The 16,105-nt window shown below is 43.4% G+C and overlaps 1 protein-coding gene across 2 annotated transcripts in view; it reads left to right on the top strand.

Moving 5' to 3' along the window:
• The window catches only part of KIAA1549L (KIAA1549 like), a 267,293-nt gene that overhangs the window by 237,054 nt on the left and 14,134 nt on the right, over positions 1-16,105 (top strand). For both annotated transcript variants that reach the window (XM_060606310.3, XM_060606311.3), the window contains exon 17: positions 6,457-6,807. In XM_060606310.3, the coding sequence (XP_060462293.2) occupies positions 6,457-6,807 (351 nt within the window). The remainder of the gene's footprint in view (positions 1-6,456; positions 6,808-16,105) is intronic.

Raw genomic sequence — 16,105 nt, 5'->3', positions numbered from 1 at the left:
CAGTAGGACTGAGCTGTGTCCTAAGCTGTGTCCCATGTTGAAATACTTTCTAGAAAGAAGGTACTCGGGGGTCCCAGCAGGGCTGCCATTTCCTTCAAGTTTGTTCTACGGTATTTCAAGGAGAAGCTGAAGTAACATGGATACTTAGCCCCTGTGTGGGCTGTCCTAGGACAACACTGAAAGGATCACAGATTCTCACTCTCTCCAGTAGGCACCAGGAGTCAAGCCTAGGGGGTTCATGTATTCAGGTGTGGAGAAGAAATGGCCTTAATTTCTTCTAAATATCTATGGCCTTTGCTGCCGAGTGATGATATGCCATAAGAATCCAAGATCTTCAATATGTATATATGCTCTGACCCCATAATTCTACTTCTAGGGGTTTAACCCAGGGCTGAATCCATGGTTTATGCATAGTGTTAAACACAAGTATACGTATTTCAGCTTTGTTTCTATAGTAAGATGTTAGGACACCATCTAAAATAGTGGACTATTGCATATAGCCTGAAAACTCCATATAGCAGAATGCTATGACATCATTTAAAGGTATTCCCTATAATACATATATTTATTGGCAGAGACATTTCACAATGTTGTTGTATAAAAAAGGTTTTAAAATATTATATATAATCCCATTTTATAAAAAACCTTATATATGTATATATACGTGTGTGTGCGTGTGTTCTGTTTTTAAAACCATGACCCAGATGGCTCAGTCTGAGAGAGTGTCTGTGTTAACAAAAGTAATTTTTAAATACTTCTACTCCTTCACTCATATTTTTCATATACATGAAGGCTATTATATCATGCCCAGCAATACTTTTTAAATTTCCTCAGTTCCTCTCCCAGTCACATGTCATAGCTGCTTCTGCACCTCTCTCCAAAATCCCACTTAAAAATCCTGCAGCCCACACCCCTTCTGCCTGTTCTTTCTTTTCCACCTCATATTTTCCATCATGAAAGCTGGAGAATATGTGTGTCCAATGCTGCGCCCTCCTTGGAAGGGGGGAGGGGAGAAACTGAGCATTCTTCCTACTTGCCCAGGATGGGGTAGTGAGAATTGAGGAGAGAGGGTTGTTGGCAATGCTCCCGCATTGGTAATCTTTCTCCCATTTCATATGCATAGGAAGCATCTAGAAGGACATGCACAAAGGCCAAAATGTTAACAGTACTTATTTCTGGTGGTAGGATTAGAGTGGATTTTAATTTTCTTCTTCTTGCTTATCTGTGTTTTCTAATTTCCTGTCATGAACAGACATTCCCTGATTAATTTCTTAGAATTTTTATTGAAGTACATCTTGATTCATTTATAAAATAGTTTTTTTAAGAAAAATAGTTCCCCAGTGCTTCACAAGAGTATGAGGTTGGAGAAGCAAGTACTGTGAACTTCAAGTTAAAGAGCTTTAAAAATATATTATCTGTCCCAGATGCAGCTCCCAACATTGTACCCAAGCCAAGCATCTGTCAACACTGGGAGGCTTGTCTTTGCTCCTGTATCCCCCTTTTTGTCAAATAAAAGCAAAAGATGTTTTCAGAAATGTGCAAGTCAGGGAGAATGGCTTGGGACAAGTTAAGCCAGTAGACATGATTATGCCTTATCTGGAAAATAGGTACAACCATATGGTCCTCAGGGATGGGTGAGATAACATGCTTGGAAAACCCAGTACAAGACTGGCCCATTACTGGTCCTCAAGTACATTTGAGCACGTGCTATGTTAAGTTCTTTCACTCAGAAGGCAATTCCTGGTTCCGGCTTTGGGGTAGGCCCTGGGATGGAGGCTGTGGACATAAGGATGAGATGTGGGCTCAACCCTGTAGGCACTCCCAATCTATGGGATGAAGAAATAACAATAATGATAGAAGCTAATAATTATCAAATGCTGATGTGCCAGACACTCTTAGAAGAGCTTTATATCTATATAATGGTGTTTTCCATCTTTCTAGTAATCTATGAGATAATTATTGTATAGTCTTGGTAATTATTGTATAGTCTGTCTTCCTGGTCACAGAAGTCTGTTTGTCCCTCTCTCAGAGCCCATTTCTGTGGTAAGGTAATGGATCTATTTAGATATGTACAAAGGGTAATCTGCCAGTTATAGGCAACATATTGAATGATCTATTTCTTCATCTGTAAAATAAGGAGACTCACAGTTGCTACCTCATAGATTACTGAAAGAAAAAATGAATATATATAAAGCACTTAAAACAGTGTCTGGCACATAAGCTGTGAATAACTGTTAGCTGCTATTTTTGTTGTCGTTGTCCTTGTTATTTGTCTCCTCCTATATACTGGGAACTCCTTGAGGGCTAGGTCACTATCTTATTAATTGCTGTATCCACAACTCTCAACCCAGGACCTAGGTGAAATAATAATTGTCTGTTAAGTAAAAGAGCAAATTTATCACTGCTCACATATTTCAAGGTGGGGAAGGAGGTTGGCAGGGTATTCCCTTCATGAGTAGACATCGGATTCCCCCCAGAATGATGACAGTAGGAGGAACCCAGGCCCTCCACAAGGCCTGTGAGAACCACAAGGTCCTTCACAGATTAAAGATCAACTCCCCCATTTTATAGATGAGGAGACTGAGGCTTAGGGATTTCATGTGACTTGCCTGTGGTCATACAGCTCATCAGCACTCGAATGAATGTGTTAGGAATGTGGGCTCTTTAACGTAACCTCAAGTTATACCCCATGGGCAGTTAGACAGGATTTCATATTGGTTTAATTTCACAAAGCTTTTTTGGGTATTCCAAGTATCTGATGCTAAGCTCCTAAGAGACAGAGGTGAGTGGGCTCGGGGAGTGTCCAGACTTGGACAAGACAGACATTAAATAAGCAAATACAAGTGTGATGAGGGGGCATCCCAGGGTATAATGAGAGTTTGTCTTGTTTCCATTGGTAGATGTCAAGAGACTGAAAAACCAAGTGAGAAGAGTGGGAAAATAGGAGGCTGGAACAAACGTATCGAAGTTAGTTGGGTTATAACTGTGGGCCCTCCTGTTAAAGGGAAGCCCTGTCCCATATGAAATGCACACCCTGGGGTGGGAAGCAGAGGCTGACTTCTGTTGCAGTACTGTGGGGTGGATGCAGTGGGAGCGTGGAGAAAGTGTCTCCACTTCCTCAGCCAAGGTTATCTCTCCCCAACAGTATTACTCAGAGAACCAACCTGCCAAGCCAGCACAGCTCCACCCCCCCCCCCCCGGGGGGCTCCTGGGAGAGCCTCAGAGTGGAGAGTTGTTGCTAAGAAGTGTATTTTTGTCCTACTTAAGGCACAACTATAAATTCACATAATAGATCTACCAATATGACTGAAAATGCATAGCACAACTCAGGGGTGGGAAAAATCATAGCTCACCCCAGTGCCATTAATCTTCCACCTGGGAGTAGTTTAGCATTAAGCATCCATTATTTATTAGGGAGACGGGGATGCAGGGAGGAAGGGCAATGTGTGGGTAGCAACCAGTATTGACAGGGAAATGTGAGAGACAATGCGGTACAGCAGAATGTGCAAGGGCCAGGAGCTGAGAGGACAAGGCTCTGCCATTGCCCACCTGGGTGACTTTGGATAAGTCACTTAAACACTCTGGCCTTGATTACCTCATCTGTAAAATAGGGTTTGATTTAAATGGTCTCCTCAAGTCCTTCCAGGGTCTGAAATTCTATCCAGAATGTTCTATGCATTGTGAAGAAAATTTTTGTCAGAAGTTGCATTCACTACCCTGGAAGGAATCCCCAAGCCTTCGGGGAGCACATTTCCGGGAAAGCGATCTCAAACCTCTTCCTAAAGATCCCCAATTTATAAGAGCCCCATGGGGGCATGCACCCAGGTATGAAGTGTCTAGGAGTTTGTTTATTATGGCAAAAGTAATTTTGCCTTCTACTCCAGAACCTATTGTGACCTGTGTTCATATCAAAATAGTATTCTCAATTCATACTATAGATGGTTGTTGATAAATCTAGAATTGAAGGTTGACAGAGAACCTCATCTTTTGATCTTGAACTAGGGCTAAGCCTTAACTCTGGGTGATACAATTAGAGGAAATGTCTCCTTTTTTGTGTTTTCTGTAATTTCTATTTTTTCTCTAATGCACTTATATTAATTTAAGACTAAAGGAAAGTAAATATTTAAATTTTCCTGTTTTTAAAATAGGAAAAATAGGGACGCCTGGGTGGCTCAGTCAGTTAAGCATCCGACTTCAGCTCAGGTCATGATCTCATGGTTCATGGGTTCAAGCCCTGAGTTGGGCTGTGTGCTGACAGCTTGGAACCTGGAGCCTGCTTCAGATTCTGTGTCTCCCTCTCTCTCTGCCCCTCCCCCACTCGTGCTGTGTGTGTGTGTGTCTCTCTCTCTCTCAAAAACAAATAAACATTAAAATATATATAAATAGGAAAAATAACAAATTGCTGACCTTCCATATGTAGATTTTAAGGAGGGAAAGACTTCCCTTTATGAACAAGTTCCCTGGTGACCTTTTCTTATGCTCTATCTCATGTATCCAGTTTATGCATAGTAATTATATGAGAAACAGGTGCAGGTGAATATATAAAAGTAATAATAATGACAATTATGGTGATGACGGTGGCTACTATTCCTGTGTTTCACCATACACTACTGTTCTAAACTTTGTGTGTATCATTGTGTTTAATCCTTGTAAGACCCCTGGAGGTAGACGCTATTATCCTCATTTTACAGATGAGGAAATTGAAGCAACAGGAAGTTAAGTAACTTTGCAGGTTGGAAAATCTTTCATGCCCTGTCTTTTATCTTCTCAGCACACCTTTTAGATCTGGCCTGGCTGCAGCCTCTACCCTACCCAGCAATAACTTGACCATGTCACCTTAGCGATCCCTTGGCTTTTGCTTCTGCCCTGAGGCTTCTCCATCTCTGTTCGTGGGACACCCATGGGAGCCCATTGCACCGATCTGGCACCTGCACAGATCTCAGAGTACAAGGACACTTTCTAGAGGAACTCTTGACTGATGGGGGCTGAGGACTGGTAGACAAAATTTTGTTCTACGATCTTAAAGCATATTCTGCTTGGTTCCTGGGAGCGTCCTGGTGGGATTAAGCTTCAATTGCCCACAGCAATCATGAATTTAGTGCCCACCCTTAATTGGCTTTTTTTCCTTCCCTCAATTTACTCATCCCAGGCCCCAACTCCTATTTCCTGGAATTGTTTTCCAAAATAAATAATCTGCATATAAAATAAGTCTCAGGTCCTTCCTTTTGGAGGAACCTAAGCTAAGACATTGCCAATGGTCACACAGCTGTTAAATTGTGGCACGCAGGTAGGAGAATGTTCATTCCACGTAAAATAATAATAAATACCCAGAGCTAGGGTATAAATACATACATCTTTTTAATTGGGTATGTGTGTATGGAGAAGTTCACATGCACACCTGGATAGATTTAGGAGTAGAACAAGTACACCAAAGGTTAATGGATTTTTAGATTTTTTTCCCCCTCTTACTTATCTGTATTGTCTAATTTTGCTAAAGTGACAATGTGTCACTTATGTCGCGGATGGACAGCAGAATGGCAAACTGATCTGTGCTGATTTATTCTCCCAGAACGCTCGAGTCTTTTAGAAGACAATAGTAGCCACGGACACGCTTGAAGTGAACGTGGATTACTCTCCTACAGCCTTACTTTCAGAGTGTCACAAAAATAAGTCTCAGACCAAGAGACCAAAGACACAGGCAGATTCATTGAATAAGCATTCATCTGCAGGTGAGCATAAGACAGTCCATGCAGCCTGCTCTGGAAGCTCATGACGCCCCAGCCTCTGCCCACTTAGGTACTGCAGCTACTCCCTAAATGGAAGGTTCACAGGAAGAAGGCAGGGGAACATTCCAGATCAGTCGGTCTCAAACTTGAGCAGGCGTGAGAATCTCCTAGAGGGCTTGCTAAAGCACAGGTTGCTGGACCCTGCCCCAGAGTGTGCACCACACTTTGAGATCAGTGATCTAGAGGCAGGATTTTGTTGCTTTCTCTGATAATTGGTATCAGGCAACCGGCAGTCCCCTACATGGCTGGACACGCGACCCTTTAGAGTTTAGTCTAGAGCACCAACACTTAGACTGCCAGACGCTCTAGATTCTTTTACCTAAAATGCATGAGGGTGGAGAATCTCTCTACAAGGTTTTAGAGATTATCACTAATGTTGTCAATGAAAAGCCATTTCTCATCATCCTTATGACAGTTAGCAAAGCCTGCTGCATCGCTCGAGCTATGGGAAAGTGAGGTATGCATGGATATCTGGAGTGTGACCTCACTAACATAATGCTAGCTGACCCACCCTGTGTGTGAGTTCCAGATGGGCAGCTAGGAGATAACATAAATGAACACTTCACCTGATATCACATGTCCAAGCTGAACATTTTAGAGTAAGTACAGACAACATTAATGGGAAGGACAGTTCATTAACAAATCCACGGGCGTGTGTTTGATCCCACAGACTGAGCCTGAGATCATAGAGGAAACCAACATCGACAGAGTGAATGAGCCCCGGGGCTATGCCCGATCAAGGCAGATGAAAGGTCACTCGGAGACCTCCACACTGAGCTCCCAGCCCTCCATCGATGAGGTCAGGCAGCAGATGCACATGCTACTGGAGGAGGCCTTCAGCCTGGCATCTGCAGGCCACGCGGGCCAGAGCCGGCACCAGGAGGCTTACGGCTCAGCACAGCACCTGCCCTACTCGGAGGTTGTGACCAGTGCTCCAGGGACCATGACGCGGCCCAGGGCAGGGGTGCAGTGGGTACCCACCTATCGCCCAGAAATGTACCAGTACAGTCTGCCTCGACCGGTAAGTCCGACGTCCCATCCACCTGCCACCATCGGGTCAGCTCTGCCCAGGGTGTTATGACAGGGGTCTCAGAGTGGGAGCTTCTAGTGGTAAATCACCTTGGGATTTTGAGACATACTTTTCTGGACCCTCATCCCATCCTCCACCCCATGATCCAAGCCTAAGCCTGTGGGCACAAGCACACAGACAGCCCTTACATCAAACCATAGTACATTTTAGAATGAATTTCCTTTTCTACTGTCCCTGCTGTAAAGGGTTGACCTCATTCTTCATGCACTGGTGGTTTCCTGCATTTCCAAGTGTGAGGAAATGTCAGAACACATTGCAAAGCTGCATGTTAGGGGCCATGCGCCTGGTGGTTCAGAGCAGAGGCTCAGGGGGCAGGTGGTTTGACTTCGAATCCCTGCCCGACCACTCACTAGCCTTGGAGACATCATTTAAATTCTCTGCCGCTGAAATGAACAAGATAACCAACTTCCTAGGGTTGTAAAGATTAAGCGAGATGATATATCTGAGGCACTTATAAGAATGCCAGGCACAGATGCTGCAACGGTGTCACTCGTGATTATTTCATTTAGTGGTAACTGCACCTCCGTATCTGAGAAAGCACCCAGTGACTAAAAGCTTCCATAATTTAAACAACAATTTTAATTAGGATGCGTCTCATTCATTACCATAGCATCTACAGATATCTTTTTTAAAAGATGGATAAGCCACAGACCATAATAAACAATGCAATGTGCATGTACAGATTCCATCCTTGTAATAGTTCATGACCCATCCCCAAGGGTTACTCATTAATAGAGCTTTATAAATTGTCATTGTGATATGTAATTACATAACAAAAGCCAACATTTTTTGAGTGTTTTAGTCATTAGGTATTGATCATATGTATGTTAGCTCATTTATTTAGTCCTTACTACAACAAGCCACTGAGGCGAGTACTTGTTTTGTCCCTATTTTACAGATGAGGAAACTGAGGTTACACACTTGCTCAAGTCACACAGACAGGAAGGGGCACAGCTGGGACCCAAAGCCAGCTGTGTCCAGCTCCAGAGCCCATGTGCTTAACTGGCATGCTGTTCTCCCTTGTGCTATGTTGCATTGCCTCTTTCATTTGCAGTAGACTATTTGGGACATCTGTGGGCCTGTGGAGCCTTGTGATGATTTCACACCCCTACCCTTCACGGTCCACACCACACAGGAACTTAATAAATTGCTGTTACGCTACATAACTACATAGCCTGCACACTAGTGTGAATTTCTTTATTGTTCTCCTTTGCTCCAGATTTCTCCTCTCCTCCAAGTCACTGAGATGTCTCCCCTTGACACTGCTCCTCATACCCTCTGTCCTTGAATGTCTGTGTCTAGCCTTACCTTTCCTGTTGGCTGAGTTGAACAGGACAGACTGAAGATCTGGGGTGGGGCAGCTGTGTTTGCTTGGGGCTATCATCACTGCAAGGCTTTGTCCTTAGGTTGGGAAGTGCAGAATTTCTGTTTCTATTCACTTCACAGTGACCAGCCCCTGGGAATTTGACTCAAACGCCGATTACACTCACAATAACTGATTTGTTATTAAGGATTCGAACTTACAAACCTGCAGTGAGAAGCTGGGTGACCACAGAGGCCAGAATACTTCCATTTGCTGGTCAGTGTGGTCTTTCGATAAGTAAAAGTCAGTCTAAGGAAAGTAAGACATTGTCAGGAGAGCTGGTTATTATTGGAGCCGTCTTCTCAGTCTCTGATACACAAATCTGGAGAGTACAGGCAATAAAGGACATAGGTAAACACCAGCCATCTTTTTTATATCCCATTTTCTGAGATATGGGTAGAATACGATGCAAAATTCTTCAAGTAATTTTTAAGCTAAAATAGAAGACTTTGGGGCAATGACCAGATCTTAAGAATATGAGTTAGCCTCCGCCATCAGGGAGGTTTGCTGGGTATGCCTTCCGGAAGTGTGTCAACAACTCTGGAGCCACATGCTCTCCTCAGTTGAAGTCCAAACATCCTTTTTTCCAGAAAGAGTCAGAATAATTCTCACTGAGCCTTACAAATCCATCAACTTTAAAACACTTCCCTTTGGGGGTGCCTGGATGGCTCAGTTGGTCAAGCGTCCCAACTTTGGCTCAGGTCATGATCTCGCAGTCCGTGGATACGAGCCTTGTGTTGGGCTCTGTGCTGAGAGCTTAGAGCCTGAAGCCTGCTTTGGATTCCATGTCTCCCTCTCTTTCTCTCTCTGCCTTCCCACACTCACGTTCTGTCTCTCTCTCTTTCTCAAAAATAAATAAACATTAAAAAAATAAATAAATAAAATACTTCCCTTTGGCCATCATGTTACTGTTTGCACAATTAGAACTTTCTGATTGTCCACTAAATTGGTACCCACCCTTATGGGGGAAAGAAGAGATTTTTCTCACTGAGATTGAGAAAACACCCTGATCTCACCACATTTATAAGCAGCTCTTCAGTGTCTGTCCCCTGGGAAAATCACCTGTCTCTGTTCTGTATTGATTCACACTGACCTCAGTTTTGTTGGTTCATCCTTCTTGATCTCCATACACGGACCCCGTGCCTGGATTTTCCCTCAGTCCAGAGTAGAATGGCACACACCAGCTAAATGACCTTAGCCTGGGGCTATAGCTCTGAGCCTCAGATGCCTCAGCCATGAAATAGTGGTGATGAGAGGGCCACGGTAAGGATGAAGTGATCATTCATGTAAAATGCTTGGCACGGTCCTGCACCTGGTGAGCACCCACTGCTTGTTTGCTGATGTTTGTCAGAGGGCTTTCAGATGATGCCTAGCACCTCAAATTGCCTGAGAGATGGTAGTCATTATAATAAAAATATCCTGTCCTTTTCACAGAATTCCACTAGTTATATCCCTTTTCCTGACTGTGCTGACACTACTTCTATTCCTCCTCCTGCTCTATTAAATTCCTTTAAGAGCATGCTCCGGATACCCCACCCGAGGGTCCCAGAGAAGCCCCACTTCTGGTTAAAGACGATTCTCAAGAACAGCTGGAGAATCTGGCTCTGGGTTGGAGGCTAGCTTCTGGGGATCCATAAAGAGGTCTGGTTTCAGAGAGAAAAAACATCCAGGATGAGTCTTCCAACTGCTGACGGAATCCACATCCATGATGCCTCAATTTAACAAAACCATCAAAAAATTTCTTATTTTTAGCACATATGAAGACCTAGATCGTTCTGTTTGTTATAATTTGGGGTTGGCAGTTGTGCCAAGAAGGGCAAAAACATCAGCATTATACTCTTGAAAAATCAGGCCACCGAAAACTGGAAAAGAACTGAGAACACAGCAGAGAGATGGGCCATCAAACTGGAACAATATGAAAGGCAGTTCTTTTGTTATTAAGGCTTCCGCCTTTTTTTTTCTTTCTTTCATTTTTTTTTTTTTTTTTTTTTTTTTGCCAACACACAGGGTCCCTATTTTCATGAGAGGAGAAAATCACTAACAATACACAGTAGAAATAATGAGTCTCAACCCAAGTTCTTGCCGAGCCCCCTTGTGCTATGATAATGTGGAAATCAATAGAAAAGGTGGCAATTTAGGATGATAACTATGATTACTTTTCAGCTTCCCCAAAAGGAAGCACTGGGAGCTCGGCCGGAGGATAATTGGAAGCTGGTGGTTTTCAATGTGCTGGGCCAGCCTGATGTCATTTATGTCATGGAAAAGGTTACTGCTGGCAGCTTGGGACTCCTGCACCGCAGTCCTGAACATATTTCACCCCCTGAATCTGTGAAGAGATTGGACTTGACACCTAATGTCCCATCCAGTTTTGCCAGCAGCCCTAATGGGTCTGCACCAAGTGGAATGAAAACATCCTAAAGCCTTCCTGTGGGTGTCAGAGTAAGGGATCTGGAGAAAGGCAGCAGGGTTAAAACATCCTCCCCACTAGAGGCTTTCCAGAGCAATGAACGGTAATAATTATAACAACGTCAACAGCTGCCATCTGTTGAGCTCTCATTGCATATACCGGACACAAAGCTAAGTGCTGTGTAGACATCACCTCTTCTCATCTAACAAGCATCCTGTGAAGTCAATGTTATTATTATTCACGTGTACCCGGTGAGGAAACTGAGGCTCGGAGAAGTAAAGAAACATGCCCAAGGTCACACAGCTATCAAGGGCAGACACAAAGTGAGAACCTAGAGCTGACTTCAAAGACCACATGTTTTCCTCCCTTTGGCCCAGTGAGCCCAGGGATGTCCTGCAGACCCTGAGGAGACTCAAATCTCCAGAACTTCAGAGTGTGATCGTCTCATAAGGAAGCTGGCCCAGTTTGAGAGGGTTTTGTCCAACACTATCATTGCCGCTTATGAAGGAGACAACTCTATTAAAATGAAAATGAGAATCTTACAGCTTTTTTTCCTCCTCTCCCCTCAAAAACAAAACAAAAACCTTTGTTGATGAGATAGGCAGACATGTCAGGTATAAGTTTACATCCACCACAACATTTGGGTTCAAGAGATGATTATGTTTCTTCTGTTTCTGTAAACCTGATTTGAATCTGTTCTGAGCTCCCATCTGGCCAGGTGGGTCAGAAATTCAATGTTTTTATTGGGTTCCCTCCACCTCTCATTGCTCAAAAGTCACTGGCGGTTTGAGGCAGTTGGACCACAGGGAGAGGGTCCATCCCGGCTCTGTTGATGGGGCATTGTCCAACTCTTGGGAGTCCTTGAAGGCAGGTCATGCTGTTATACCTAGGCTAGCCTTGGCATTGGGGATCTTTGCCTCTGGACTACCCTGAGAAAGCCTCCTTGAAAACCATCTGAGTACCCAACATCCAGCAAAGGCTCCAGGGGAAGGGAGAAAGGGAGGTAGGAGATGAAGTCTAGAGAATACTTAGCCCACAAAACTCAGAGGTGCAAGACATGTACTTTGATTTTTCGCTTATCTTCTCCATGTGCCAAAAGCTCAATTTCAGTTCAGGGTCTCCTTCTCTCCTCCTGGGTTAAGCTATTGAGGGGGCCTACATGATGCAAAGCATGGCGGGGGGGTGGGAAGAATCTGGTTTCAGTTTGTCCTCATCTAACTCCTCTGGCTGGCATCCCTGATAAGTCCTTGATTCCATCTAGTCTCCAGGTGTTGGTCCAGGTAGAGCACAGCTGTATCCTGGTCCTCTTGCTTGTAAGCAACTTCCAGACTCTCCCCCCCTTCCTTCCATGCTTCACTATACTCATTCCCCCTCTTTGTCTCTCCCCTGGTGTCTCTGTCTCTCTCCCCCTCACACACACACACACACACACACACACACACACACACACACATCTATCCTTTCACCCTTTCTAGCATCTTCCTCATATTATCCTTTTCCCCCCTGTCTCCCCCCAGAGTGAGGCAGAACATAGAGCCCCCTTTCCAGACCCATCAGCATCTAAGCTCTCTGGCTTGCCTCCCACTCCCTCCCTTTCTTAACCCAAGGGTGTTTACCTCACCTAGGGGCAATAATCTAAACATACCTCACTTCTTCCAAATCTCTTCTTTTGGCATCAACTTTAGGTCTTGAGTGCTTTAGAGCTTAAGTTTTTGATATTTAAAATCCTAAACTCTTAGGGGGGGCACCTGACTGGTTCAATTGGTTGAGCATATGACTCTTGATCTTGGGGTCATGAGTTAGACCCCCATGTTGGGTGTAGAGATTACTTTTAAAATAATAAAATAAAATTTAAATTAAAAAAATAAAATAAAATCCTAAACTTTTGCAATTCAATAGTTTTGACCATCAAAACTCCAATGAGGACTGGCTCTCACGCCTTCTTCATGGCCATCACCTTCCTTCCCTGGGGCAGGAAGGTAGGATGCCCTTGTTGCTTGGGGCAGGGGAAGGGCCCTGGACTTCAGGAATTGTGAGGTGAAAAAAGTCTTGATTACTACAGTTATTGTATCAAAATATTATCCTGTCTCAAAGGAAGAGAGTATTACTATAGAGGACCCAATGTGTGACAGATGTTACATTAACATATAAAATGAGTTTTTCAAACAGCCTTTAAAATGGGGGTATAATACTGTTAACCTCCATCACTAGTGAGAAAGCAGGCACAGGCAAGGTAAGTTGCTTGAGATCAAGCAGCTGGTAAGGATCAAGCCAGGATTCAACCCCAGTTTTGTCTGGTTTCAAACCCATCCCCTCTGTACCACAATACCCCTAGCTCAGAATTGCAAGACAGTGCCCTTAACTGGCTGTGTGTTTTTAGACAAGTCAGTTTACCTCTCTGGCCTTTAGTATCCTCCTTGGTTAAGGTAAAGTATATGGTCTCAATGTCTCCTGCTCTCTTTCCAGTTCAAACCTTTTATGATTCCAGAGGCCTTGGAAGCCTTAGATATTGCTCTATCAGTAGCTCCTGGTAAACTAACAGATCAAGATAGGCACTGGATTTTTACTACAGGGTTAGTCTTCAATTACCAAGTCCTCTGTTTTCAACTAAATAGGAAATATCCTTCTGGAAGATTTTACCTCCTCCACCAGGATAAGAAGTTACAGCCACATGTAGACTTAGGTAGATACCTATTTAGCCTGGAAGTGGTATTGTCAGCATCAGCAGAATATACTTGAAGGGACACCATTCAGTGCAACCCAGCATGATTAGCAGGTATGGAAAGACTCATGCATCCATTCTGACCTGGGGCTGGCCTCCAATGAGGGTGGGTTGACTTTGACCTGTCAGTCCTCCTTCCACCACCCATGCAAAGCCTGAGACCCCTGACCTGTTCCTGTAGGCACAAGCTGCCCTCTTGGACCTATCATGCCTATAGTGCTACCCTTGAGGTTGATCCTGATCACCTTCCTCCTTCTGGATGGGTGCACCTGCACAAGAAGGGACCAGCACCCAGTGGGTTTCACCTGGGTTCACTCTCTACTGGGGTTACTAGAGAGGATGGCCTTGACCCAACCCCATCACCTCCCACCCAAGAACATTACAACTGAACCTTTGAGTAGACTATGTAGTCCCCTTTTCCCCTTCTACTTTTACAACCAAACTTCTGAGCCCAAAGACTGGCCAGCCTACTCTAGTTACTCCCAGGCTCCTTCCACCTCAGAGACCTCAGACCTGTTTACAAAAACTACCTTCAATTCTGAGTCTTGGATCTCCTTTCTAGCCAGAGGCAGGGATCCCAAAAGATGGTGCCAGGCTGGGCACATTATGGCCACTGTCATGGAACTGGAAACTTGAAATCAGGCAACAGTTTTGAGGAATAGCTTCCAGTGGAATCCTAATCACAAAGCAGTCATCAGGAAGTCAAGGTTCCAGATGCGTATCAAGAGAAATCAGAATGTGAAGCCAGGAGGGCTTAGAACTATGGGAAACCTGCACAGGGGGGAGGGGGGAGGTAGGAAGACACTGTGGGTGGGGATTCTCTCAGCCCCCAAGCACAGGGCACAAGTTCTGCTTTTTTATGTGGCCCCTGTGGCTACCCCAGGGCTCTGTAGATACAGCCCAAAGGAGACTGTGTGATCTCCTGCTCAGTCTTGCTTGTCACTGGCAAAATCTTCCGAAGAAGACAATTCCCTTGGTACTTATCAAAAGTTCAGAATTTTTAATCAATTCTTTGGTAAATCAATTTACCATTCATTAAATCAAGAATTTAATCAGTTCTTTGGCTACAGGACAGACACAGGCATAGAAGGGCTTTTTCTTGGCTGGAAAACTATGTTGAGCAAAGAATAAGCCTTCCAGGAACCAGGGATAAAAATAAGTTGTCTGTCTCTCTACTGAGTATTGTGAGAGGCCAGAAGAGAGAAGAGGGGCTCTAAACCCCTTTCTCTATTTTGGGAAAGGCATGTTCTTACTTGATGGTTTCTTGATAATAATGGAGTATAAGCTGGAAGGATGTCCCAAGACAATGATTTTCAAACTCTCTGCAAAACCTTAGAGTTCAGGGAGGTCCCAGGTTATCATCATGCAGGTAAGTGAAGGGCCAAATTCACCAGGGCACCGCCCCTCTCCCCAACTTCAACCAGAGAAGCCCTGCTTTGATCTAGTTATGTATTCAAGTTGTGTCAAAGCTATTTCATGGCTATAGAAGAGTTTGTTTGGAAGCCCGTGAGTTACTCCAATGCCTTATTTCACAAGGAAAATGAAAAACATCAACAAAAATGAGGTGCAGAGAGACTGTCTACAGAAAGTGAATGGCTGAATCAAGATGAGAATTTGGTCTCCTGGGTTTGGTTCACTCAACATTCATTGAGCAAATACTTATTTAGCACTATTCTGTGCAAAGCATTTTGCTTTGTAAGGTAGGGGTAGCATGGTTGCTGAACCCCATCCTAGCTTAGGATCTAGTAGAGCTTCAGATTTTGGTTCCCAGAATCCTACCTTAGCGTACATAGTTTATTGATGCTTTAAAAAAAAAAAAAAAAAAAAAGGAAATGCAACACGGTAATGTAGCTTTCCATATTGACTCAGCCAGTACCTCTAAACCTGGGCAAATGTTTTCTTTCATTCTTGTCCTAGAAAATTAGTATTGCTATTACACTCCTAGGCTAACAGTTTCTTTGAGCACTTTGCATTCATTCCATGGTCTTTTGGGTGACATTGAGAAGTCCCCATATTGTAGATAATATGCCTTTTCTCTCTGGCTGCTTTAAAGATGTTCTCTATGTCTCTGGTACTCTACAATTTCATTACAATGTATCTACATGTGTTTTATTTGTCCTGCTTGGGATCATCGTACTTCCTGAACTTATTAATCTACTGATTTTATCCATTCTGGAAAATTCTTAGTCATTGCTTCTTTGAATATTGCCTCTCTTCCTCTCTGGGACTTTGGGACTTTTAGACCTTCTTACTCTGTCCTCCATATATTTTTTTTTTTACTTCTCTTTTATATATCCTATCTCCTTATGTCTTTGTGCTTCATTCTTAGTAATTTCCTCAATTCCGTTTTCTAGTTTATTAATATTCTCTTCATCTGTGGCACATCGATTACTTAATTCCCCTATGTTGAGTGTTTTCTTTCAGTAATTACACTTCACTCCTAAAAGTTCTAATTGTTCTTTCTCAAATCTGCCAGATCATTCCTGATAGTTTCTCTGTCTGGTCTTTTTTTTTTTTTTTTTTTTTACATTTTTTACCTTTCTGTTTTCTGTTTTGTATCTGGAAATTTTTAACTCTTAAGTCCTTAAAGATCTAAATAAGTCATTTGTTTGTTTGTTTGTTTGTTTGTTTGTTTGTTTGTTTTTCTCCTGACTCTCACCTATGTTTTCTGGTCTTTGATGATGAGCTATTATTTGCTCATCTTAATCTATGCCGATCCTGAGAGCCTGGTTTAGGG

The sequence above is a fragment of the Panthera onca genome, chromosome D1, assembly GCF_046562875.1.
Source record: "Panthera onca isolate mPanOnc1 chromosome D1, mPanOnc1 haplotype 2, whole genome shotgun sequence".
In the NCBI taxonomy this organism is placed as follows: domain Eukaryota; kingdom Metazoa; phylum Chordata; class Mammalia; order Carnivora; family Felidae; genus Panthera; species Panthera onca.
This window is presented reverse-complemented; position numbering and strand designations above follow the sequence as displayed.